This window comes from Aquarana catesbeiana, linkage group LG04 (genome assembly GCF_042186555.1).
Source record: "Aquarana catesbeiana isolate 2022-GZ linkage group LG04, ASM4218655v1, whole genome shotgun sequence".
Classification (NCBI taxonomy): domain Eukaryota; kingdom Metazoa; phylum Chordata; class Amphibia; order Anura; family Ranidae; genus Aquarana; species Aquarana catesbeiana.
Window position 1 is genome coordinate 36,598,597 of NC_133327.1, and position 25,142 is coordinate 36,623,738.

At 43.2% G+C, this 25,142-nt stretch overlaps 1 protein-coding gene across 4 annotated transcripts in view; it reads left to right on the top strand.

Moving 5' to 3' along the window:
* Positions 1 to 23,906, top strand: part of MAPRE3 (microtubule associated protein RP/EB family member 3) — a 169,563-nt gene extending 145,657 nt beyond the window's left edge. For all 4 annotated transcript variants that reach the window (XM_073625050.1, XM_073625048.1, XM_073625051.1 and 1 more), the window contains 3 exons: positions 268 to 416; positions 2,878 to 3,030; positions 18,968 to 23,906. In XM_073625050.1, the coding sequence (XP_073481151.1) occupies positions 268 to 416; positions 2,878 to 3,030; positions 18,968 to 19,036 (371 nt within the window). In that variant the 3' untranslated portion in view covers positions 19,037 to 23,906. The remainder of the gene's footprint in view (positions 1 to 267; positions 417 to 2,877; positions 3,031 to 18,967) is intronic.
* The last annotated feature ends 1,236 nt before the right edge of the window (positions 23,907 to 25,142 follow it).

Here is a 25,142-nt window from a genome sequence, read left to right on the forward strand (position 1 = left end):
ATCATTGCATTCTGTTTTATATAGATTTTACACAGCGTCCCAACTTTCCAACTTTTTTGCAGTGGGGATTGTAAGAAATACAAAACATTATAAGCATGCTAAATGCTATACATTCCTTTTATTCTACAAGCAGACATGAGCAGTAGTCTAGTTGTCCAGATATGGAAATGGATTTGGTGACATGATTGGCATTATCAGGGGTAGAGATGTGGCGATTAGTTATTTGGCTTATCTCTGTAATGTGTTCCTTCTCACTGCCTTCCACAGTGCCCCAGAGAACATCCCCTACGGGCCCCAAGACAATGCAGCCCCCAGCACGATTGCCAAACGTCACCCACCCTGTACGGAAAATCCCACCCATTACCCGGAACGGTGGCAATGACTTGGATTTGCGGATCGTTGAACTCCACCAGCAGGTAAGAGAGGACGAAACTTTAGTGTCAGAGCCCAGTTTAACCTCCTCCTGCAAATACAAGCTGATAGAATAAGGTAAAGTTAGGCCATACACACATTTTATGCAATTGACCTCTTAGTATAGGTGTATTATTTGAACCGATGTCTGCAGTAATTGGTCGATATAAAATAAATGGTACATTTACCTTTCAATTTGTAACGTTCATTTCACAATCCGAAGACAGCTCGATACATTATAGATCAGCGTAGAAACATATAGATTTTCCCAACCTTTTTGATGGCATTCAACTTTAATCCCACAAAATCAGATGTGTAGTGAAAACCATGAAAAAGTTCATAAGCAGTGCAGCCCACTTTCCTGTATAGAAGACTTAACCCTTTGGTAACTGTATTTGGGAAATGGGGACATACATGTAAATCATATGGACAAACCTATATGTGTTAGACATCCCATTCAAAAACCATGGGCATTATTTATAGAGTTGTCTGCCTTTTTGAATATACCAGCTCCCACTCTTTTGGGAGGGCTTTCTATGAAATTTTGCCAGAAGAATATTTGGGAGGTCTGGTTCTGATGAGGGATGGGTAGACCTGGCTCGCAATCAATGTTCCAGTTCATCCAAACGGTCTTCAATCAGTCAGGGTTGAGGTCAGGGTCCTGTGCAGACCACTCAGGTGTTGCGTCCTACACTAGAAGACTTTCCACATAATTTTACAGCGTGTCTGTGGGAATAATGCCCATTCAGCCAAAAGAGCATTTGTGAAGTCAAGTACTGATGTTGGATGAGACCTGGCTCACAATTGGTGCTCTAATTCACCCCAAAAGTGTTTAGTAAATTTGAGGCCAGGACTCTGTGCAGGCAACCTGAGTTCTATTACACCAAACTCATCAAACTATGTCTTTATGGAGCTGGCTTTGTGTACAGGGGCGCAGTCATGCTGGAACAGAAAAGGACCTTCTCCATATTTCTAACACAAGGTTGGAGATGAACTATTGTTCTAAAATGTCTTTATATGTTGTAACACACGTTTGTCTCTGGGTGGCTACGTCGATCCTCCACTGTATCTATGGAGGGAGCCGTGGTTGTCACCCTGGGCTGGTTTCCTGATATGGACTACAAACATGTTTGTATTACTTACATGGTGGGGCGGGACAGTTGGTGGTTTACAGAAGATAGCTAGGAAAATATTTATCTGTACAGTTCACAGGAAGTGACAAGGACACAATATTTCTGGCAAGATCAACAGATATTTTCTGTATTTGTTGAAAATGTTTGTAGCCCCCTGTTCCCAAAAATGGGGCTATATTGTAAATTTAGTTTTTGGCTGAGCTCTAAACAGCTCAGATTGATTGTACATAGTTTATTGATTCTGTCCTAAATTTGACTGTGTTGTGCATTTCCCACTGTTGCCAGTAGGTGTCACTGGTACCACAGGACAGTGTGAGAAAAACAACTAAGTTAAGCTGTAATGAATATTCTTTTTCCAGAAACAGCCCAGTAGGAGGTTCCTGCCGCTGTGCATTCTGGGAAGAGGTATTTATTGGACAACTGTTGCATTGTATAACATTCAGGTACGACTTTCATGCAACCTTTGAGGGTTACCATTGAAGTCTATGGCCCTCAAGTTGCATGGAAGTCAGACCAAAGTAGTGCATTGACTACTTTGAAGTTTTTGCAACTTTAAGTCGCACATATATGAATAGTTACCATTGGAAAACATGGGGAACGACTTGTCGTGCATGACAAGTCGCACAAGTGTGAATAGAGCCTTAATCCAGTGAGGTCCAGTTATAGTCTTCCAGGGCAGAGCCGAGGAGTCAACTGATCCAGAAACAGCAGTAGGAGCTGTATAGCCAGGGAAATTGATAAAATGATCAGAGAAAAAACTTCCATAGGAAAGAAGTAAGCTTCTCTCAGTAGAAGAAGTCCATCACCTAAGAACTTAGGCTATGTGGGAGCTGGGAGCTGCCAAGGTTAACTAGGGGATGTTCCTGCAGCTTTCTTTTTGTCACTTAGAGGTAGCTGCATAAAACCCATAGTAATGACAGAAAGTTCTGTGTCCTGTACTGTATGACTAGGAAATGCATGTTTGACAAATATGGTTTTAATAGAGGCAACACCTTTGACACAGGGTTCCCAGGCGATCATGGCTCTTCTAAACTTCAGAGGGAGGGACTAAATATATATATATACACATTAGTCCCTCCCTTTGAAGATCTTGAGATTTTGATTAACATTCATCTTTTATGGAGTTATGTGAAGTTTGCAAATGTATGTATCAAAGTACCTTCTGAAACGAACGGTCCAGTGCCCCCATTTCTTGTATGCCCCCCCCCCTTTTTTCTTTTGTTTCCCTTTGACTCTTATTAGTTTGATTCTTAATGTACGTCATCCCTTTCTTATTGAAAATTAAAATAAAGATTGTATAAAAAAAAAAAATCATCTTTTACTGTCTATCCAGTTAATGGAGCTGAAGCTGACAGTGGATGGGCTGGAGAAAGAACGAGATTTCTACTTCAGTAAGCTGCGAGACATCGAGCTGATCTGTCAGGAGCATGAGAGTGAGAGCAATGGCATCTTGTCCAAAATCATCAACATCCTGTACGCCACAGAGGTGGGTTCTGCATCTGTATGACCAATCCTGGAAACTTATTAAGGCAGGTGGAGGCATTGCTTAAAGCAGTCTTACACATGTAACCCCTAAATTAATGATCTTTAGTTTGTTTTCTTCCATTGGTGTACCCAGAGATTTGTTGGGTTGTCCACCTCAGGTACAGCCATGTTAGGGATGCTCTAATATTACACCCCCCCCCCCTCCCCCCACCAGACACACATTGCTGCATTGACCACAGCTATGTAGGGCCAGCCCTTGCTACCCTGTCCAGCTTTGGATTCATCAGTGGCACAGAGCTGAGGTGAGCAGAACTAAACCCACTGATTTAAGGCTCTTCCACACGGGCTGGACCGATCGGGTCTGCCTGTCTGTCTTTTATGCGGACCTGAATGGACCCTCCATTGTCCTCTATGGAGCTGCAGATGTGAATGGACATTGGATCTGATCTTATCTGCCCTAAAACAGATAGATGGGGGATCCATTCCCTATCCATTTGGCGTATTGGATCGGTTGACAGTCAGATGTAAACAGACATGCGGTCTGTTTACATCTGACTGTTCATAGAGGAAAGCAGGCTGTGTCTGTGTCTGCATAAGCGGATTGAACACGGACCAGTCATCTGTCTGCTCAGTGGGAATCAGGGGACCGACCCCCGCTAAGTAGGCAGATCCACTGGCGGATTTAGCTTGTGTGAAAGTGGCCTTAAAGAGTAAATCCACTTTTGTTGAGAAAGGAACATTCCCTGCTGCGTGATCTATGTACATTGAAGGATTTTAACAAACTTTGTTGCAGATTCCTACGTTTTGTTATTTTGAAGAAATAGCTGTTTGTTTGTCCATGTGCACAGTAAATCTGTATGGGAGTGCTTTTATAATTAACAATCAGCTGCGGCACCTGCAGGGTCCTAATGCGGACATTGGCAGGGTCTGCGTCCCTTTAGACGTGATTTCCATTTGGGAGTATCTCACCAAAGATGAAATTTTTGTTGCAGGGGGTGTCAAAAATCTGACTTGTATCTTAGTGCAGACTTCTGGGAAAATCAGTAAGCCAATCACACAAGCAGGAAATGACATTTTCAGAACACCTCCAGATAGCCATATTGCTTTGCATTATACAGAAAATTACAGCGCTGAAAATTGAAAAGGAAAGGTAATTTTTAATACCATTCAGTATTAATATGACTTGAGTCGCATTTGTGGACGCTATATTATTATTATTTTTTATTTGCTAATTTTTTTTCCCCACGAAAGTGGAGATACCCTTTAACTGTTTCCCAAAGCTGATACATTCAAGGTATGCTGTAAATGATAACTGTTACAGTGGCTTTACACTCTCAATCAAACTGTCAAGCTATCAAATGGTTCATGTCATAACTACCGTATTTATCGGGGTATAATACGCACTTTTTTCCACTTAAAATCAGGGGAAAATCGTGGGTGCGTGTTATACGCCGATCCCCCGATGATTGTGAGCGGAGGATCGAGCCCCCGAGATACATATTGTCTAATTTAACATAGTGGAGTGTACTCGGCTCGGGTCCGCTCACAGTCATGCCCAGTCCCGCCCTATGATGGACATAACACAGGGACTGGGCGTGACTGTGAGCGGAGCCGAGTACCCTCGGCTCCGCTCGGGACTGCGAGAGGACCCGAGAGCTGCCGACAGGACTCGAGAGCCGCCGAGAGGACATGAGAGCCGCCGAGATGCAATGACAAGGCTACAATGACAAGGCTGCAAATGACACTGGACAAGGCTGCAGATGGACACTGATAAGGCTGCATTGATGGGTATTTAAATGTAAGTGTTTTCCTTAAACTTCCCTGCTAAAAGTTTTTTTCCTTAAAATTGCCTCCTAAACTTAGGGTGCGTGTTATACTCCGGCGCGTGTTATACGCCGATAAATACGGTAATCACATGTGCATCACCATGGCAGTTGCAGATCAAACAGAGACTAGCAGGTGAATTACAGGTCCTTCTCCACTCACTGTGCTGAGATGGACCTGTCAGAGCCCCGCTCTTCTCTATGGGGGAGATCAGATGAAAATGGACCGCCTGTCCGTTTTCATCTGATCCCATCCGATTCGACCCACTGGACGGATGGCGAACGTATCGCCATACGTCTGTTTTCAGCAGATCTTGTCGAATCGGATATCAGGCGGGTGTTAGCAGACACATATCCACTGACATCCGCTCCCCATAGAAGTCAATGGGTGGCCTGATCGGATCCACCTGAAGAACGGACAGGCGGATCCGATTAGTCTGATGAGAAAGGGGTCTAAGATGGCAGCTTCCTTGTCTGTAAAGAATGGGAGGATGTAGTTCCTCGGCTCTGACCTTTTACATGTCAGAGTTAAGGGGAAGCTTAGGAGGCCCTCCCCTATTCTGCCGGACAGCACTATATTGGAGGTCTGGTAGGTGTCTCAACTCAGTGGAAGGACATTTTTGTAAATATTTATTATATCTTTTCATGTGACAACACTGAAGAAATGACACTTACAATGTAGTGTAGTGAGTGTACAGCTTGTATAACAGTGTAAATTTGCTGTCCCCTCAAAATAACAACACACAGCCATTAAGTGAGTACACCCCTAAGTGAAAATGTCCAAATTGGGCCCAATTAGCCATTTTCCCTCCCCGGTGTCATGTGACTCAGTGTTACAAGGTCTAAGGTGTGAATGGGGAGCAGGTGTGTTAAATTTGGTATCACTCTCACTCTCTCATACTGGTCATTGGAAGTTCAACATGGCACCTCATGGCAAAGAACTCTCTGAGTATCTGAAAAAAAGAATTCTTGCTCTACATAAAGATGGCCTAGGCTATAAGAAGATTGCCAAGACCCTGAAACTGAGCTGCAGCATGGTGGCCAAGACCATACAGCGGTTTAACAGGACAGGTTCCACTCAGAACAGGCCTCGCCATAGTTGACCAAAGAAGTTGAGTGCACGTGCTCACCGTCATATCCAGAGGTTGTCTTTGAGAAATAGATGTATGAATGCTGCCAGCATTGCTGGAGAGGTTGAAGAGGTGGGGGGGGGGGGGGGGGTCAGCTTGTTAGTGCTCAGACCATACGCCGCACACTTCATCAAATTGGTCTGCATGGCTGTCATCCCAGAAAGAAGCCTCTTCTAAAGATGATGCACAAGAAAGCCCGCAAACAGTTTGCTGAAGATAAGCAGACTAAAGGTATGGATTACTGGAACCATGTCCTGTGGTCTGATGAGACCAAGATAAACTTATTTGGTACAGATGGTGTCAAGTGTGTGTGGCGGCAACCAGGTAAGGAGTACAAAGACAAGTGTGTTTTGCCTACAGTCAAGCATGGTGGTGGGAGTGTCATGGTCTGGGGCTGCATGAGTGCTGCTGACACTGGGGAGCTACAGTTCATTGAGGGAACCATGAATTCCAACATGTACTGTGACATACTGAAGCAGAGCATGATCCCATCCCTTCAGAGACTGGCCTCAGGGCAGTATTCCAACATGATAACGACCCCAAACACACCTCCAAGATGACCACTGCCTTGCTAAAGAAGCTGAGGGTAAAGGTGATGGACTGGCCAAGCATGTCTCCAGATCTAAAACCTATTGAGCATCTTTGGGGCATCCTCAAACGGAAGGTGGAGGAGCGGAGGGTCTCTAACATCCACTAGTTCCATGATGAGTGGAAGAGCACTCCAGTGGCAACCTGTGAAGCTCTGGTGAACTCCATGCCCAAGAGGGTTAAGGCAGTGCTGGAAAATAATGGTTGCCACACAAAATATTGACACTTTGTGCCCAATTTTGAGACTTGCACTTAGGGGTGTACTTACGTTTGTTTCCAGTGGTTTAGACATTAAAGCGTTTATTACCCCCCAAAAAAATTTGATTTTCTTGTACCTTAAAGCAGATTAAACAGCACAGTGCCTGTGATGTATAATATGCCCCCCTCTAAACTGCAAAAAAAACACCTGAATCTGGCACTTCCTGTATCCCTTCTCTAAACAGACCACGAAAATCAGGGCAGCATGCCCTGATCACCGTGGTCTAATTGCAGGCCTCCGTCATACACTGCTGTCCCCTCTGCTCTCACCCCCCTCCTTCCTGCATGTCAGCTCGTGTTTGTGTTTCCGTCTCCGCCCCCCGCTGCTTCTAGTAAAATTAAAAATATTTTTATCTCACTGCCAGATACTCTTTCATATCCTGGCAGAGCACACGGTACCTTTCTTTTAGAAAAACGAACGCTGTAAATACCATTTTGGCACTGTCTTCAGGCCAGTCACGTGACTCTCGGCCAGTTTCCATGGCTACTGCAGGAGAGACTGACCGGCCATGTGATCTCCCCGGCTGATGTCAGAGGGAGATCACGGTCCCTCCTGCAGTATGCTTCCATCGGAGCTGTACAGCGACCTCGAGTCGTGTGACCGGCCTGAAGACAGCTCAAAAGCAGTATTTACAATGCTCGTTTTTCTATAAGAAAGGTACAGTGTGCTCTGCCAGGCTTTAATAGAGAGTCTGGCAGAGTTTGAGTTATATGGGTTAACAAACCCTTTAATGGCTGTGTGTTGAGTTATTTTGAGGGGACAGAAAATTTACACTGTTATACAAGCTTTACACTCACTACTTTACATTGTAGCAAAGTGTAATTTCTTCAGTGTTGTCACATGAAAAGATATATAATAAAATATTTACAAAAATGTGAGGGGTGTACTCACTTTTGTGAGATACTGTGTGCTTAAATAAATGGTACTCGAGCCTCGCAAAGAAGACGCAAGGATCCTGCGAGGTTTTGCATGTAACGCGACCTTCGGGCTCTGGACCCTGCATAGTGGAACTCTGGACACCACAGAGCTAAGGCATTCCTGCAGGGTGCTGTACAGGTCCAAGGAAGTGGACCCTAAAACTGAAAGGGTACCCAGTCCTTGAAGGTCCACAAGTGATGGAACCCACTGTGATGGGTGAAGATTGGGCTCTTAGTTTCTAAGGCTGCCCTGCGACTGGATGGGTAAGTGAAACCCCCTTATTTACTTATTGTGGGGAGCCCCAGTGATTGTAACAATCAGTCAAGCTAGCTAGAGGCTGGACACCTGTGTGTGGTGACCACAGGGTGGAGCTTTGGGCTAGCTGTGGGTGTTTGCAAAGAGTACATTTTTTTTTCTAGGTTGTCTCGGCTGTTTTTTCCTTAATGGATGGTCCGCGTACGAGGGTGCGCCATTGCGCATCTTGGTTCACCATGGCATACGTGCGGTCGCCAGAGTGCACAAGTATTCGTGACTTTTGGTGGCCATGGCACACACGGCTTTGCCACATACGTTGTGTGCATTCGGAGCCGTGCATGCGCCGTAGCCTGATCTTGGCGCACAAAGATTTGCATCATGTGCAAATACAGCCACGTGCGTATGCCGGGACCACGCACATGCATGCACACATATGCGTAGAGCGTCCCAGCACACAGCCATCTTATTTAAACAGAGAAAGGCTGACATGCGGCGCTTCCAGGGGACAGCTGTGGGACATAGAGCAGGCTCTGAACCATTCATTTTCAGCAGTTCATTTCTCCTTACCCGGGTCACGTGAGTCATCAGGTGTTGGTTGGCAGGCTAAGGTGTTTAGCAGGATTGTTGCATAGGGGCTTGGTGAGCCATACTAAAGGGTCTCCCTTCGGGGGGGGGGGGGTGTAAAGACTAAACCCAGGTACTCCCTTTTTGTGGCTTGCAATGTCTTAAAAAAAGAGGAGCGGGACTAACACTACCGGGAAGGGCACTTCTGTGTCATCAGTAGCTCCTGAGGAGCCTAGACGAAACCCTAGTGTTATCCCCTGAAAGACCAGAGGCTTCCGGGCAATCTGAGCCACTGCGCCTGTCTGGTATTGTGCCTACGGTCAACACTGCTGCCTTTATCACAGGGGTGATCTGTGCTCAGCCCTAGCCGGGTTAGAGGAAAGGATTGCTGGCATGATTGCCTCCATCTCACAGGGTGGCAAGAAGCATGACAGATCCCCCTCCCCTGAGCCTCGTATCTTAGAGCAGGAATGGGTTGATGATGGGGAAGAGCTAAATGCCAAGCATTCTGTGGAGGGCCTGGCAGATGAGTCTGCTGCTGAGCAATCTGGGCCAGAAGATGTCCAGTTGGTATCTGCCAATCAGTCGCAGAGGCTTTTGATCCAGACTCTTACTGAGATGGTTCGTTCTGCCTTTAAGTTACCTCCTGCAGAGGTTTCTGAGCCCCCCTGGTCCTCTTTGGCGTCCCTAAAGGCCTCCTCAGGCCGCAAAGGCTTTCCCCTTGCACCCACTGTTGGAACAGGCAATGTATGCTGATTGGGAACATCCTGACAGGATTTTTGTTCCTCCTAAGAGGTTCTCCCTTTTATATCCCTTGGAGGAAAAGTTTGTTAAGAAGTGGAGCATGCCAGCCATAGATTTGGCAGTCTCTTCCTTAAATAAGAACTTAACTTGTCCGGTGGATAACGCACAGGGCTTGAAGGACCCTGTTGACATGAAACTGGAGTCAATATTACGATCTTCCTTTTCTTTGGTCAGTTCAGCTATTCAGCCAGGTGTCACAGCAATTGGTGTCTGCCAGTCCTTCAAGGATCAGGTCAAACGGGCTGACAGGCCTAACCAAGATGAGGCTTCTGCTGAAAGCAGAGCAGATACAACTTGAGTGCCGTGTTTTGCTGTTGATGCCTTGAAGGATTCAATACAGCAGGTATCTCATTTGGCTCTCCTGTCTGTACACATGCGCAGACTTTTGTGACATAAGAACTGGTAAGCCGAGCTTCCTTGTAAGAAGTTATTGGCAGGGTTCCCCCTTTATGGGTAACATTTGTTTGGTGATGATTTGAACAAATATATTCAAAAGATTTTCGGAGGGAAGGGCTTTCTACTTCCTGTGAAGAGAAGGACCAGACATCCCTCGTTTAAAACCTCAGGGATCGCTTCCTCAGGTGTCTCAGCGTCAAGGCAGTTTCGCCACCAACAGGGCGCTAGAGCCAGGGGCAAGCCGCAGGACCAGGGCCAGATGAAACCCTGGGTCCAAAACATTTCTAAACCTTGCACCAAGCCCTCCTTTTGAGGGGACGCCCCCACTCTATCGGGTGGAGGGAAGGCTGCTGCACTTTGCGGACATATGGAGAACAGTGGTTCAGGACGAGTGGGTCACCTCTACAGTATCCCGCGTCTACAAGCTGGAATTACGGGGGGATCCCCCTCAGAGGTTTCTAAGATCCAGCGTTCCCTCGGATCCTCCAAAGAGAAACTTATTGTTTTAGGCACTAGATCATTTAGTGCATCAGGGAGTTATTATACAGGTTCCTGTATCTGAAAGGGGTGCAGGGTTGTATTCGAACCTGTTCACGGTTCAAAAACCAAACGGGGACCCAAGGCCCATTTTGGATCTAAGATCCCTGAACCAGCAACTATTAATCCAATCCTTTTGGATGGAGTCTGTCTGCTCAGTAATAGCCTTGCTCCAGATGTAAGACTTCTTAGCCTCTATCGATTTCAAGGACGCGTAATAACATGTACCTATCTTTCCACCTCATCAGAGGTTCCTGCGATTTGCAGTAGAGGAACGTAATTTCCAGTTTGTGGCTCTGCCCTTCGGGCTTGCCACAGCACCCTGGGTGTTCATAAAGGTTCTGTCATGGGTATGCAGTAATCTTTCTCTGTCAGCTTACCTCTCCTCCATGTGTTCACCTTTAGAGGCCAGCCACCCTCATCTGACTGCTTATATAATCTTCCCCCAGCATAGCTCCACCTCAGCCTCTAATTAGGAACACTATATTAACCTGTGCATTGCAAGCCAACCTTGCTGATCAACCATTGTGTGTTTAGCTCTTGTGTGCTACTTGCTGTGTCTCCTACGTCTGATTCCAGTTACCGATCTTGGCCTGTTCTCGGCTATCCCTCTCTGCTTGTGACCCTGACATTTGGTGTGTTCTATGTTTATCCTTGTCTGCTAGTTGCCCTGACCTTGGCTTATCCCTTTACTATCCTTTTAGTTCCAGCCTGCTGCTTCCTTCCTCTTTCTATTGTAGTCTACCTTGAGCGTGAGCTATGAAACCCGGTGGGCCGTGACCTGGAACCAAACTGCAGCGCAGTCCATTCTCACCACTAGAGGCTCTGGTGAACACCTGCTGGCTCTTAGACTCCGCGCCCTGGGGAATCTATGCTCTAGCTCCCAGTGGGATCTGTGTTGAGGCTCAAGTAGATCTGCTTGCTTTTTCTCTATCAGCAAAATCCCGAAAACACAATTTTCAGCCACCGAAATTTCAGTGCATCTCTACTTTCCACCATTCTGTGCCCTTTAACTCCTTTTCTTGATAATCATCAATTCCCTAATGGCCTTTATGCCCCCGGAATTGGAACATGGAGTAGGACTTTTTGGCCTTACCTAAAACATATCATCAGCACTGACCTAACTATACTGCCTGCAGAAGAATCAGTATCCATTTTTTACATAGACAACTGCTTAGTTTTTATAAAGTACTGGGCCACCCGAATAACAGCCATTCCTCTTTGACTACTTTTGAAACTCTTTGCATCCAGTCCGACATATACAATTTCTTGAATACTGTATACTTTGTACTTAAAGTGGTTGCTATAATCCCCAATGTTAGATTACTGTACATTATGTGCCCCAGTGTATGTTATTTAAAAAAAAATATGCCGCTGTATACATTATTTCAAAGTGCCGCTTGCTGCTCTCCTCCCTGATCCGACAACCACAGCGGGAGGGGCTGAGAATCCCCCACTGACGTCAGGCACCAGGAGAGGAGGAGAACAGCACTCTGAAATAAAATATATAGAGGCATAATTTTTATAGAGTTTTTAAGAACATACATTGGGGGACATAATGTAATCTAATACTGGGGATTATAGCAAGAAAACACAGTCATTTTAGCAGCAGGGAGGGGTGGGCACTGTCGCAGCTGACAGGCAGGGAGGGAGAGAGGAGAGACAGCAGATGACGGAGGCACATAAACTGACCATAGTATCAGGGGCTTAGCAGCCATGATAAATGTGGTCAGTTTACAAAGGGGAGGGCAGCACCAGGCAGCATCAGCCAGGTATTTTAGGTGATAGAAATAGCCAAATTACACAGCACAAGGACTGTGCTGTATAACATGCTTTAAAGCAGTGGTCATCAACCCTGTCCTCAGGGCCCACTAACAGGCCAGGTTTTATGTATTACCTTGGGGAGATGCAGTCTAGAATACTGAAATCACTGAGCAGCAAATGATATCACCTGTGATGTATTTCAGTTATCTTGCAAACCTGGCTTGTTAGTGGGCCCTGAGGACAGGGTTGATGACCACTGCTTTAACCACCTGCCATCCGCGCTATGGCCGAATGACGGCCACAGCACGTACCTTAATTCCCAGGAGGCCATCATATGACGCCCTCCCCTGTGCACGCTCCCTGCGGGCGCGCTGTGATCACCGAGTCACTAAGACTCGGCTGATCACCGATCCGAGTAAGGGGCCGGTCCCGGCCCCTTACCATGTGATCAGCTGTCAGCCAATGACAGCTGATCACATGATGTAAACAAAAGATCGGTAATCGTTTTTTTTTTTCTCGCGCTGACAGCGTGAGTAGAAAAAAAAGCCAATCACCGGCTCGGATGTAAGGGACATCGGTCCCCAAGTGGAAGAGGCACATCTGCCTCATCAGCACCAGGCAGCATCAGCCAGGTATTTTAGGTGATAGAAATGGCCAAATTACACAGCACAAGGACTGTGCTGTATAACATGCTTTAAAGCAGTGGTCATCAACCCTGTCCTCAGGGCCCACTAACAGGCCAGGTTTTATGTATTACCTTGGGGAGATGTAGTCTAGAATACTGCAATCACTGAGCAGCAAATGATATCACCTGTGATGTATTTCAGTTATCTTACAAACCTGGCTTGTTAGTGGGCCCTGAGGACAGGGTTGATGACCACTGCTTTAACCACCTGCCATCCGCGCTATGGCCGAATGACGGCCACAACGCGTACCTTAATTCCCGGGAGGCCGTCATATGACGCCCTCCCCTGTGCACGCTCCCTGCGCGCGCTGTGATCACGAGTCACTGAGACTCGGCTGATCACCGATCCGAGTAAGGGGCCGGTCACGCTGACAGCGTGAGTAGAAAAAAAAGCCAATCACCGGCTCGGATGTAAGGGACATCGGTCCCCAAGTGGCGGAGGCACATCTGCCTCATCAGTGCCACCATAATAGTGCTACCTAACAGTGCCCACAGGGCCACCTAACAGTGCCCACAGTGCCACCTAACAGTGCCAACAAGTGCCACATATCAATGCTCACAAGTGCCACCTATCAATGCCCACCTGTAGTGCCAATCAGTGCCACCTGGCAGTGCTGCCCATCACTGCCACCCATCAGTGCCCATCACTGCCGCCTATCAGTGCCCATCACTGCCGCCTCATCAGCGTACATCAATGAAGGAGAAAAATGACCGTTTTACATTTTTTATAAGAAAATATAAAAAAATAAATTTTTTTTTTTTTTTAAATTGTTTTTTACATTTTTTTAACAAAAAGTAAAAACTGCGGAGGTGATCAAATACCACCAAAAGAAAGCTCTATTTGTGGTGAAAAAATGATAAAAATTTCATTTGGGTACAGTGTTGTATGAGCATGCAATTGTCATTCAAAGTGCGTCAGCGCTGAAAGCTGAAAATTGGTCTGGATAGGAGGGGGGTTTAAGTGCCCTGTAAGCAAGTGGTTAAGGGAACGGGATCCATTTTTTTTTTTTTTTTTTTTTTTTAGGGTTACAACCACTTTAATGATAAAGAAAAGGCCCCAACTTCTTTCCAACTTTGGTGGGAAGAAGATTGTCAAATTCACATTTCAGCAGAAGACTGGCACAGACCTGTCACCCTTACTCATACCCTGTTCATGTCCTGTAAAGCGCAAGGGTGTAACTACAAAATTCCCACCAGACGGTACTATTGCCTAACGCAGGGGTGCTTAACCTTTTGAAGAGCAAGGGCCACTTAAGTGATTTGGTAACTGGTCGCGGGCCACAATTAAATAAAATCATTTAGAATTATTTATTTATTTTGAATAGCATAAAGAACATTTTTCTTTTGCAGCTGCTGAATGCCGGTGGGAGAGAAGAGGAGGAGAAAATGGCTTTTAGAGGTTTCAGGAAGAACATGGAGAGGATTGGTTCCCTGTATATAGCCAAGAGTAAAACAGAATGCGACAGGGAGGTTGCACGGTCCCCCTGGAGCATGGTGTGGGGTTACCATTGCTACCCCTGACACTGCACTAGTGTTTGGGGTGGGTTTGGTAAAACCGCAAATGTAAACAAGCTCTTATTGTCCTGAGCCCCCTAAAAGGCTGCTGTTTTAATACAGATGTGCTATGGTTTATCCACACCTGCGGCTTTCCTGTGGGTTAGCTGTGCTTTGCCATAGACATTTATTATATCTTGCGGGTGTGGTGCACTTTCAGGAAGCACACTAAACCCGCAGGTTATAATAAAAGTCTATGGCTCAGTGCAGTTAACCCGCAGATCCACTGCGCTGCACCTGCGGATCAGTGTTAAAGCAGCCTACTTGTTAACCTTTTTATAGGTGCTAATATGCCTTTTGCAGAAGCACAGTGTATGTGTTGTTTAATACACTGACCTTTTTTCCAGCTTCTGCTGGCATCACTATACAGGCTGCTAGAAAGGTCCCAGGCGAAGTGCACTTGACATCACTCCACCTTGGATATGGCACAACAGAGGAACCATTTGCTTATGTGACACCTGCTCTCTCCGTGTCTGCCTGCTTCCTCTGCTGCTGACATCGGCTCGATGCACTCTGATGCTCTGGGATGGCAGTTCTGCAAGTCCAGATTGTGATCAATGGGTTGCCAAACCTGGGCATGCACTTCCCTTGTTAGAGACCAAGGGCCACATCTGGCCCACAGGCAACAGGTTGAGCACCCCCAGCCTAATGAAACTTCCACTTTAGTTGTATGCTGGAGATGCCTTGCTGAACAGGGCACTTGTATTCATATGCCCTCTGATCACTCCGTTTTGGGAAAAGATGTTTGCGATATATAATGATTGTTAACGTACAACATTTCGCAATTCTCCATTGTTGACATTACTCTCTATTATCCCAGAGACTATAGGGTCATCAGTGAAGAAATCTGTATTAAGTTTCTTTTTCTTACAGCAGTTTATCAATTTATTCCCAAAGATTGGAACTCCTGCTTGATTTCTACTTTAGGGGATTGGGTCGAAGCTTTAAATTATATCCAGTGCATGGAACAATTAGTAGCAAAGGTTAGAGATAAATTGGATTTTTTTCCAAACTTTGGGGTCTGCTTGGGTCATTTATAAGAATTCTCCTAAATTCAAAGTTCATTTTCAACTTAAAATCGATATTTCAAAGTAGTTTTTGAAAAAATCCCCTTTTCCCTCTCTTCTTCCTACTTTTTGACCTCTATTATGCCTTCCCCACCAATATTTTTCTTTTTCTGTTGTTCCTTATCTCTACATTTACTTTATTATTTATTTTTCCTTCTTTTCATCAAAACCTCAGTTTTCAGTCATATGTAAAATGATATGGAATATGGTGTCATTCCCATGACATAGTTGGTTTTACTCAAAAGTAATTTTTTGTAACCTAGGTTCCTTTTTAATGTATTGATATTTTGATGACTGGACAAATTTATATATATATATATATATATATATATATATATATATATATACACTACCGTTCAAAAGTTTGGGGTCACATTGAAATGTCCTTATTTTTGAAGGAAAAGCACTGTACTTTTAAATGAAGCTAACTTTAAACTAGTCCTAACTTTAAACAAATATACTCTATACATTGCTAATGTGGTAAATGACTATTCTAACTGCAAATGTCTAGTTTTTGGTGCAATATCTACATAGGTGTATAGAGGCCCATTTCCAGCAACTATCACTCCAGTGTTCTAATGGTACAATGTGTTTGCTCATTGGCTCAGAAGGCTAATTGATGATTAGCAAACCCTTGTGCAATCATGTTCACACATCTAAAAACAGTCTAGCTCCTTCCAGAAGCTACAAAACTGACCTTCCTGTGAGCAGATTGAGTTTCTGGAGCATCACATTTGTGGGGTCAATTAAACGCTCAAAATGGCCAGAAAAAGAGAACTTTCATCTGAAACTCGACAGTCTATTCTTGTTCTTAGAAATTAAGGCTATTCCATGCGAGAAATTGCAAAGAAATTGAAGATTTCCTACAACGGTGTGTACTACTCCCTTCAGAGGACAGCACAAACAGGCTCTAACCAGAGTAGAAAAAGAAGTGGGAGGCCGCGTTGCACAACTAAGCAAGAAGATAAGCACATTAGAGTCTCTAGTTTGAGAAACCGACGCCTCACAGGTCCCCAACTGGCATCTTCATTAAATAGTACCCGCAAAACACCAGTGTCAACATCTACAGTGAAGAGGCGGCTGCGGGATTTTGGGCTTCAGGGCAGAGTGGCAAAGAAAAAGCCATATCTGAGACTGGCCAATAAAAGAAAAAGATTAAGATGGGCAAAAGAACACAGACATTGGACAGAGGAAGACTGGAAAAAAGTGTTGTGGACGGATGAATCCAAGTTTGAGGTGTTTGGATCACAAAGAAGAACGTTTGTGAGACGCAGAACAAATGAAAAGATGCTGGAAGAATGCCTGACGCCATCTGTTAAGCATGGTGGAGGTAATGTGATGGTCTGGGGTTGCTTTGGTGCTGGTAAGGTGGGAGCTTTGTACAGGGTAAAAGGGATTCTGAATAAGGAAGGCTATCACTCCATTTTGCAACGCCATGCCATACCCAGTGGACAGCGCTTGATTGGAGCCAATTTCATCCTACAACAGGACAATGACCCTAAACACACCTCCAAATTGTGCAAGAACTATTTACAGCAGAAGCAGGCAGCTGGTATTCTATCGGTAATGGAGTGGCCAGCACAGTCACCAGATCTGAACCCCATTGAGCTGTTGTGGGAGCAGCTTGACCGTATGGTACGCCAGAAGTGCCCATCCAACCAATCCAACTTGTGGGAGCTGCTTCTAGAAGCGTGGGGTGCAATTTCTCCAGCTTACCTCAATAAATTAACAGCTAGAATGCCAAAGGTGTGCAATGCTGTAATTGCTGCAAAAGGAGGATTCTTTGATGAAAGCAAAGTTTGATGTAAAAACAATGTTATTTCAAATACAAATCATTATTTCTAACCTTGTCAATGTCTTGACTCTATTTTCTATTCATTTCACAACGTATGGTGGTGAATAAGTGTGACTTTTCATGGAAAACACAAAATTGTTTGGGTGACCCCAAACTTTTGAACGGTAGTGTATATATATATATGTACACATGCCCTCTGTAATGTTGTATAACCTGTGTTTCCTTCAATAAAATCTGATTTGCAAGAGAAAATATATCTGATGCTAGGTCTCCTTAAAAATACTTGATTTGAAATAAATTTGTGATTGAGAGACAGGTGTGCTAGATACAGTTGTGCTCATAAGTTTACATACCCTGTCAGAATTTATGATTTCTTGACCATTTTTCAGAGAATATGAAACGTTTCTTTCACTCATGGTTAGTGTTTGGCTAAAGCCATTCATTATCAATCAACTGTGTTTTTTTAAATCATAATGACAACAGCTTCATGTATTTTGTGGTATTTGTGGATAAGGCTCTTTATCTTCTCAGATGGTAAAGCTGCCCATTCCTCTTGGCGTAAAGACTCCAGTTCCTGTAAATTCTTCGGCTGTCTTGCATGAACTGCGCGTTTGAGATCTCCCCAGAGTGGCTCAATGATATTGAGGTCAGGAGACTGAGATTGCCACTCCAAATGTTACTCCAGTATTTTTTGATAACATACTGCATTCATCTTGACATACATTTTGACCAAATTTCCTGTGCCTTTGTAGCTCACACATTTCCAAAACATCATCGATCCACCTCCGTGTTTCACAGTAGGAATGGTGTATCTTTCATCATAGGCCTTGTTGACTCCTCTCCAAATTTTGAGTTTATGGTTGTGGCCAAAAAGCTCAATTTTAATCTCATCACTCCAAATGACTGTGCCAGAAGGTTTGAGGCTTGTCTCTGTGCTGTTTGGCATATTCTAAGCGTGATACTTTGTGGCATTTGCGTAGTAATGGCTTTCTTCTTGCGACTCGACCATGCAGCCCATCTTTCTTCAAGTGCCTGCTTATTGTGCATCTTGAAACAGCCACACCACATGTTTTCAGAGAGTCCTGTATTTCACCTGAAGTTATGTGTGGGTTTTTCTTTGCATCCCAAACAAATTTCCTGGTAGTTGTGGCTGAATTTTTAGTTGGTCTACCTGACCATGGTTTGGTTTCAACAGAACCCCTCATTTTCCACTTCTTGATTAGTGTTTGAACACTGCTGATTGGCATTCTCAATTCCTTGGCTATCTTTTTATACCCCTTTCCTGTTTTAATACAGTTCAACTACCTTTTTCCGCAGATTCTTTGACAATTCTTTTGCTTTCCCCATGACTCAGAATCCAGAAACGTCAGTGCAGCAATGGATGAAAGAGGCAAGGGTCTGTCAGGAGTCCAGAAACTCATTGACCTTTTATACACACACACTAATTACAAGAAAAAAGGGCATAGGTGAGGATGGTTACCTTTAATAGCCATTCAAACCCCTTTATCAGGCCAAAATCACCATGGTATGTAAACTTTTGACCACGGTCATTTGGGTAGTTTCTGTTGTCATTATGATTTAAAAAGAGTAAACACAGTTGATTTTTTAATAAATGGCTTCAGCCAAACACCAACCATGAGTGAAAGAAATGTTTTTGTGTTATCATTCATATTCTCTGAAAAATGGCCAATAAATCCTAAATTCTGCCAGGGTACGTAAACTTGAGCACAACTGTAGATATACTGTATATTTTCATTATTTGGATATCCATTTAAGGTGTTTTGTATGTTTCTCCACAGGAAGGATTTGCTCCCCCAGATGAGGATGAAAATGATGAGCATCAGCCAGAGGATCAGGATGAATACTAACCATACAGCACCTCTTCCTCCTGGTCGCCGTGGCCCTGCTGCATCATCTGGGGAGGCTCCTTGTTGCCCATCATCCATCAGCAATTTTGCAGTATGAACATTTTAGGTTGGGATCAGCACATCCGCTCCTGCACTGTCATTTATCATCGCAATCTATTGGGCATCCCTCACTTCTCCCCCCTTCGGGCCACATATTCGCGAAGCGTGAACTTTGCAGTGGCGAATGTGGAAGTGACATCTCCTAGGGCATGGATTTTTTTGCTTTTGCTGAACATGGCACTTCATTTATTTATCGGGAGATCATTACCGGCCCCTCTTCGGGGAATTTATAGCTGATATCATTTGTCTTTGTTGCCCTGTTAACCCCTTTTTAACTTGAGCTCTGGTTGGATGACCCACCTGGGATTATGCTTGTTGTGTTTTTATACCTTTAGACCTGTCTTCCTGTTATATGGTCATTTCATCTCCTTGTCCTTTATTCCTAATTCTATTTTGTTTTCCTGAAATAGTGTATTTGGAATGGACAGCACAGTGGTGGGCATTTATGTATTAATTATAAAGCCTTAAATGAATTATATAGAACCCTAAAAGGAACTTGTCACTGACATGAGCAACTCAAATTAAACATATGAAGAAAAATGTGCATAAGTAACCTTCGGCGAATGCCTTATAACAATCAGAAGATCCAGATATATCAGTAGCCAAAGTTATATGGAAATCTCCACTTTTCCTGTAAAATGTGAGCTTGACACTGCCTCTTTCACCATGATTACCTCTTTAATAGACACTTAAACAGTCTATCACATTAAAGGTCCAATAGGGCGACTTGGGAGGTAGAAAGAGGCAAAGAGAGTTTTTACGTTTAAAGGAATTGCCAATCAACCCTTTCTCTGTTAACAATTTGAGAGACCCAGCCTGTAATAAGCTACAAGTGTCGCAGCTGTTTGACACTTACGGGTTTTATAGCATGACCCCTGCTGTGTCCTGTGGTTTCTTCCACCAACACCTGCATTACAACCTTGACCTGTTGTGGCTTAGCAGCCGGTGGAAGGAACCACAGCACACAGCAGAGGATGCACTACCTGACACACCAGAACATGTCGGATAGCAGTGGCACCCATAGCTTTTCCAAAGCATGATAATTTGACACACCACACAAAGCTTAAACCTTCTTTTACAGGCTGGGTCTTTCAGCTTTTTAATGCGTCTGGATCTACTATTGGTTTGTGGCATGTGGTTTAGATGAAGGCAACCTGTGCATCTTTTTCTATATATACTCAATTTGGTTCATGATAGGTTTCATTTAAAGGGCAAACCCACCCAATGTTAATTATTGAGCTTTTTGTAGGCTATGTTTAATGCCATTGCTTGCAGACTTATTAAAAAGCTTCTGGGGTCATGTTGAGCAGACCTTCTGGTTGTGCTGCAGTTGTAACTTTACTTGCCATCATGCTGAGCATTTGTGTCATCTCTCTCAGCTCCTGGACTCTTCTGGACTGCATACAGAAGCAGAAACCTAAGGGTGGTCTATGGGGTGGGGCCAGGAATGAAAAGACATCCGCCTGAGGTCTTGAAGTTCCTTAACAAGTCACCAGGTTAGAAAACCATCGCTAATGGCCAGTACACACGATCATAAAATCGTATGAAAAATACCGCTTTTTGAAGCGATCGTACGATAATCTGATCATTAGTACATAGCTTTCGAGAGCCAACCATGACAGTTCATCTGATCGTATCTGATGGGACTGACAAGGCTATGTTTACCTACCTCACTTATGTGGTTAATGATACATAACATAAGTGATTAAAACCCTTTATCTATATGAATCAACCCATGAAATTAAGAACGAATGATACCTGTGCGAAAAGGATAACAATTTATTTCTAATTTATTTAAACTTACTATTGTACAGAAAAGAAACTTGTATTAATCTGAGGTTAGCAACTATAACATAAATGATACAACCTTAAAACAACAATGTTACCAACGATACAAAATATTGCTGTAATGATCATACCCATGCTATCAAGAGATTAATAATATATTATGACAAAATCCTATGATAGAAAAAGTTAGGGAAAAAGTAAAGAGAAATGAGAGAATACATTACACAGACATTCTTACTTGTGGCCATGTGGTGTCCAGCCCATGAGGTTAAGAGAGTTTCAAACAGCCCCCCCCCCCCCCCCTATTTTATATTCATTCTCCACCAATCAACAAGTGAAACACGTTCATTGGTTCAGAGTTGCATCAAATTCTGATTGGCTACCTCTGAAGCCTCCTAAATGTTCATGATCAGGTTTTAAATTTCCGGTGCCTCTGTGTCTGCCTTAAAACAGTTAGCCCTCTTTGATCTTAATATAACCAGTTCCGAAATTAGCCTATCAAGCCTCCAAGACCAAGTGGAGACACAACGTCTGATAGGGCCATCTCTTCAAACAATAGGGTGACTTAGTTATCAACTGACCATTGAAGACATCAAACAGCTTTTTTTTTTTTCTTTTCAGCCAGTGAAAAGAAGTAAGCCGGGCCATAAAATATTAAGTACACACGTTCCTATTAAAAAAAAAAAAAAAAAATATATATATATATATATATATATATATATATATATACAGACATACCTTAATATATATATATATATATATATATATATATATATATATATATATAAAACGGGGCATGGTAATTTAATTCGAGTCCTTGCAATGGTTCCCTTGAAGCTCCATGATATAAATATGAATTTTCTAAATCTCCACCACAGGACAAGCATGAAAATGTTTCTCATACTATACCAGATTGTATGATTTTCGTTTCATCAGTACAGTTGACGTTCGAAAAATACAATACAAATACACTACAATTACATCACTTCCAAATTTTTATTCTGTCGTATGAGAATTTTCATCACTTTAGTAAACTCTTCATTTTTGATATGAGACTAGCATGCAAAATAAAATGGACAATCATTAGTCCGATAATCTCTGTGCATACCAGGCATAAGTCTACTCAAAACTAAATGATAAACTTCCCCTTTGATTCTGAAAATTAGGCTTAGAAGACCGTTTTTTTATGCATAAAAAGCCATTAAAAACATAAATGCCTTTTACCTAATTACCTGGCCTTTATGTAGTGAATTGTACTGAAACACAGTCTACATCTAAAATCTGGTGCTATAGCTATTTGATCAGTTCTATACGTATCTATGGTGCAGGACCTTCTAGTGGTTAGTCAGCTCTTCTGGTTATTACATGGTTCTATATCTCATGCATCCCTTTCCTCACCCATCTAACCCCTTGCCAAACTCTGCGAATGTCCAGCCATAAGCTCAGCAACCACAAGTCAACTTGTGGAATCCATTGGAAATATGCTATTTCTTTTCTTCTCTTGTGTCCTCATCCATCTTCTTGCCTTCATCTTTTCTGGAGTGTCTTGTGCTGTCTTCTGTGTCCCCAGGTTACATGTCTATTGTTTTATATTCAGTTGCTGCTACCAAGCCGGTAGTGACCATGGCGGTGGGGCGGTCCCCTTTGGGAGTTCAAATATGTATATTTTTTAATAGAATTTTTCATGCACTTTTTTCCCCAAACTCTTTTTCTCGACACAAAAGAAGTCTTCTGTGAAAAGAATGTGAATTTAATAGACCTCTGTAGTAATGGGATCTGTACATCGACTTCTCACAGCCAGAGAGCATGCCAACAGATGAATCATAACTGTTTTTCACATATTTGAATGGGAAAGTAAAATATTAGGATTTTCTGGTGAATTAAAGTGTATACCTGAACATAATTTAAAAAGAAACATATTCAATACATCTCTGCAATATGCACATTTTCCCCATAATTTGTCTCTTTAAAAATGCTGCAATTACAGAATACCTGTTGATCTGACAGAAATCCAAAGGGCTCCTAACTTTGGGCTGACAACATAGTGCCTTTGTTGCAATAAAATCTCAAGCAGTGTTTCCATGCCTGCCCCATTCATCTGTGTGGACTACAGAACACCGCCTCCTTATGTTATGGAGATTAAGAAAAAGAGGGGTTGTTCTGTACTCAACAAGGGGAAAACGTAGGCAGGGCTGATAATGCTGCTTGGGCGACAGTGTTGTCAGCTCATTAATGGAAGTTAGGAGCTCACTGGATTTCTGGGCGACCTGGGGAAATGTGCCCAGACATACACTTTAAAAGGAATATGTCAAGAGCAAATTGCCTTCATGAGAAGCTTAAAATGAAGGTTTGCAGACTCCAAAAGCTGCATACTAGTCCCAGGTCAGTAAAGCCTAACGTGTTCAGCTTCACTGTAAGTTCAAATATAAGTGACATCACCGCCTTGGAAATAGTATGCAAACCAGGAGTTCAGGCTTCTGATTGCTTTATGACAGGTTCCCTTTCAGAGAAGTCTGGTGACCTTTAAGCGTCACATCTATAGTAAATTTGTACCATTTGGCGGGACCAATTAATTTGCTGGCTTTGCTGTTTGAGATGACAGTTTTAGCAAGGATAAATATTGGAGTCCAAAAGAATCTATCAATAATGTGAACTCATAATCCTAAATCATTATTTTGCTAAGAAACCAGTTGAAAACTGTTTAGCTCAAATGGCAGGTGGTCACTGTAACCCAGACTATGTTATAGTGGTTGATGAGCCACCTTGAGATTATTTTTTTTTTTTTCCAAGGATCCCACTCTTTTATTCCAGACGTCCATATCTGTAATGGGATTTCTATGTGTCGAAAAGAGAAGGGAAACAGCTTATTTATTTTTGATTTTGTTTGTTGTAAATTAACCATTTGTGTTACCGGTGTGGATTGCAACCGGTGATGGTTCTGCTAGAAAAATAAACGGGATCTGCTTGAAGACTTCCGAGCTCAGAGTGACTCCCGAATTTCTGCTTTCTCCAAGGAAGAACAGAACTAGACATTGGGAAATGTGCTAATTTGGAAACAGGTGGTTGAAAAATACATTGCAGTAGGGATTGTCTTTCTTCCATTGTGTTTCCATTTTTTGCTTACATAGATAATGGGTTTGTATAGGGAGTGTGTTTGTTCTCTGTTTAAAAACAGACTCTTTATCCCCATAGCAGCCAATCAAAGCTGATAGGGGCTTATTACTGCATAGGGATCAATGGGTTCTATACACTCTAAATACTTCACTACAAGTTCTGAAATAAAATTGATCAGCACCAATTCTCTTTCTTTTCACACAAAGTTTTTGTGATTTTTGATTGGTTCACAGCGATCAGAAGGCACAGAACTATTCTTTCATTTGCCTGTGATCTAATGGCAGCACAATCACAGACATTGTGAGCTCATCTGGTGCCTGCATGTACATTGCAAACAATGATTTTTAAAAACATCTCAGGATAAAGCCTGACATACATGGATTGAAATTGCTGAACCGGCCGAGATTAGATCCATGTATGGGCAGGCTGATTGTACCCAAGTCTATCCATCGAGCGACTTGGGTACAACCAGCCTTTTGGATTTTTTACATTCCATTACTGCCGGTGGCTAAAGCCTTCCCCCCGGCAGAACACAATAGCACTATGGGAGGCATTCCCCATCAAGAGTGACTGGGGGAATCGACTGATTTTCTTTCCTTCCATCCATGATGGATGGAAAGAAAATTGCATAGTTATTGCGCATAGTCTGGTTGAAAAAAGTCACAAGTCCATCTAGTTCAACTAATAAAAGGGAAACTTTTTTTTTTACAATCCTATATACACAATCCTATACCTACAGTTGATCCAGAGGAATGTAAAAAACCTAGCAAAGCATGATCCAATTTACTCCAGCAGAGGAATTTGAGCTTACACCAACCATCCATTTAGTTACATTGGACGGTCATGAGGTGGTTAAAGTGTGGCTAGGTTATTGTAAATTCCATGGCCTATGAATATTAAATTGTTAAGTCATCTCAGAACATCCTCTTGTTACATTTAACACAGGGCAAAATTATGAATGGTATGCTGTATATGATGCAGACTGTCATAAGAACACAACAGTTTTCATTTTTCTGAGTCCCCCTGTAGCATAGTGCTATTACCTGTTGATTCTGCAGGTAGATCCGTGACTACGCTGTTTGTGAATTTGCACAGATGCATTGTT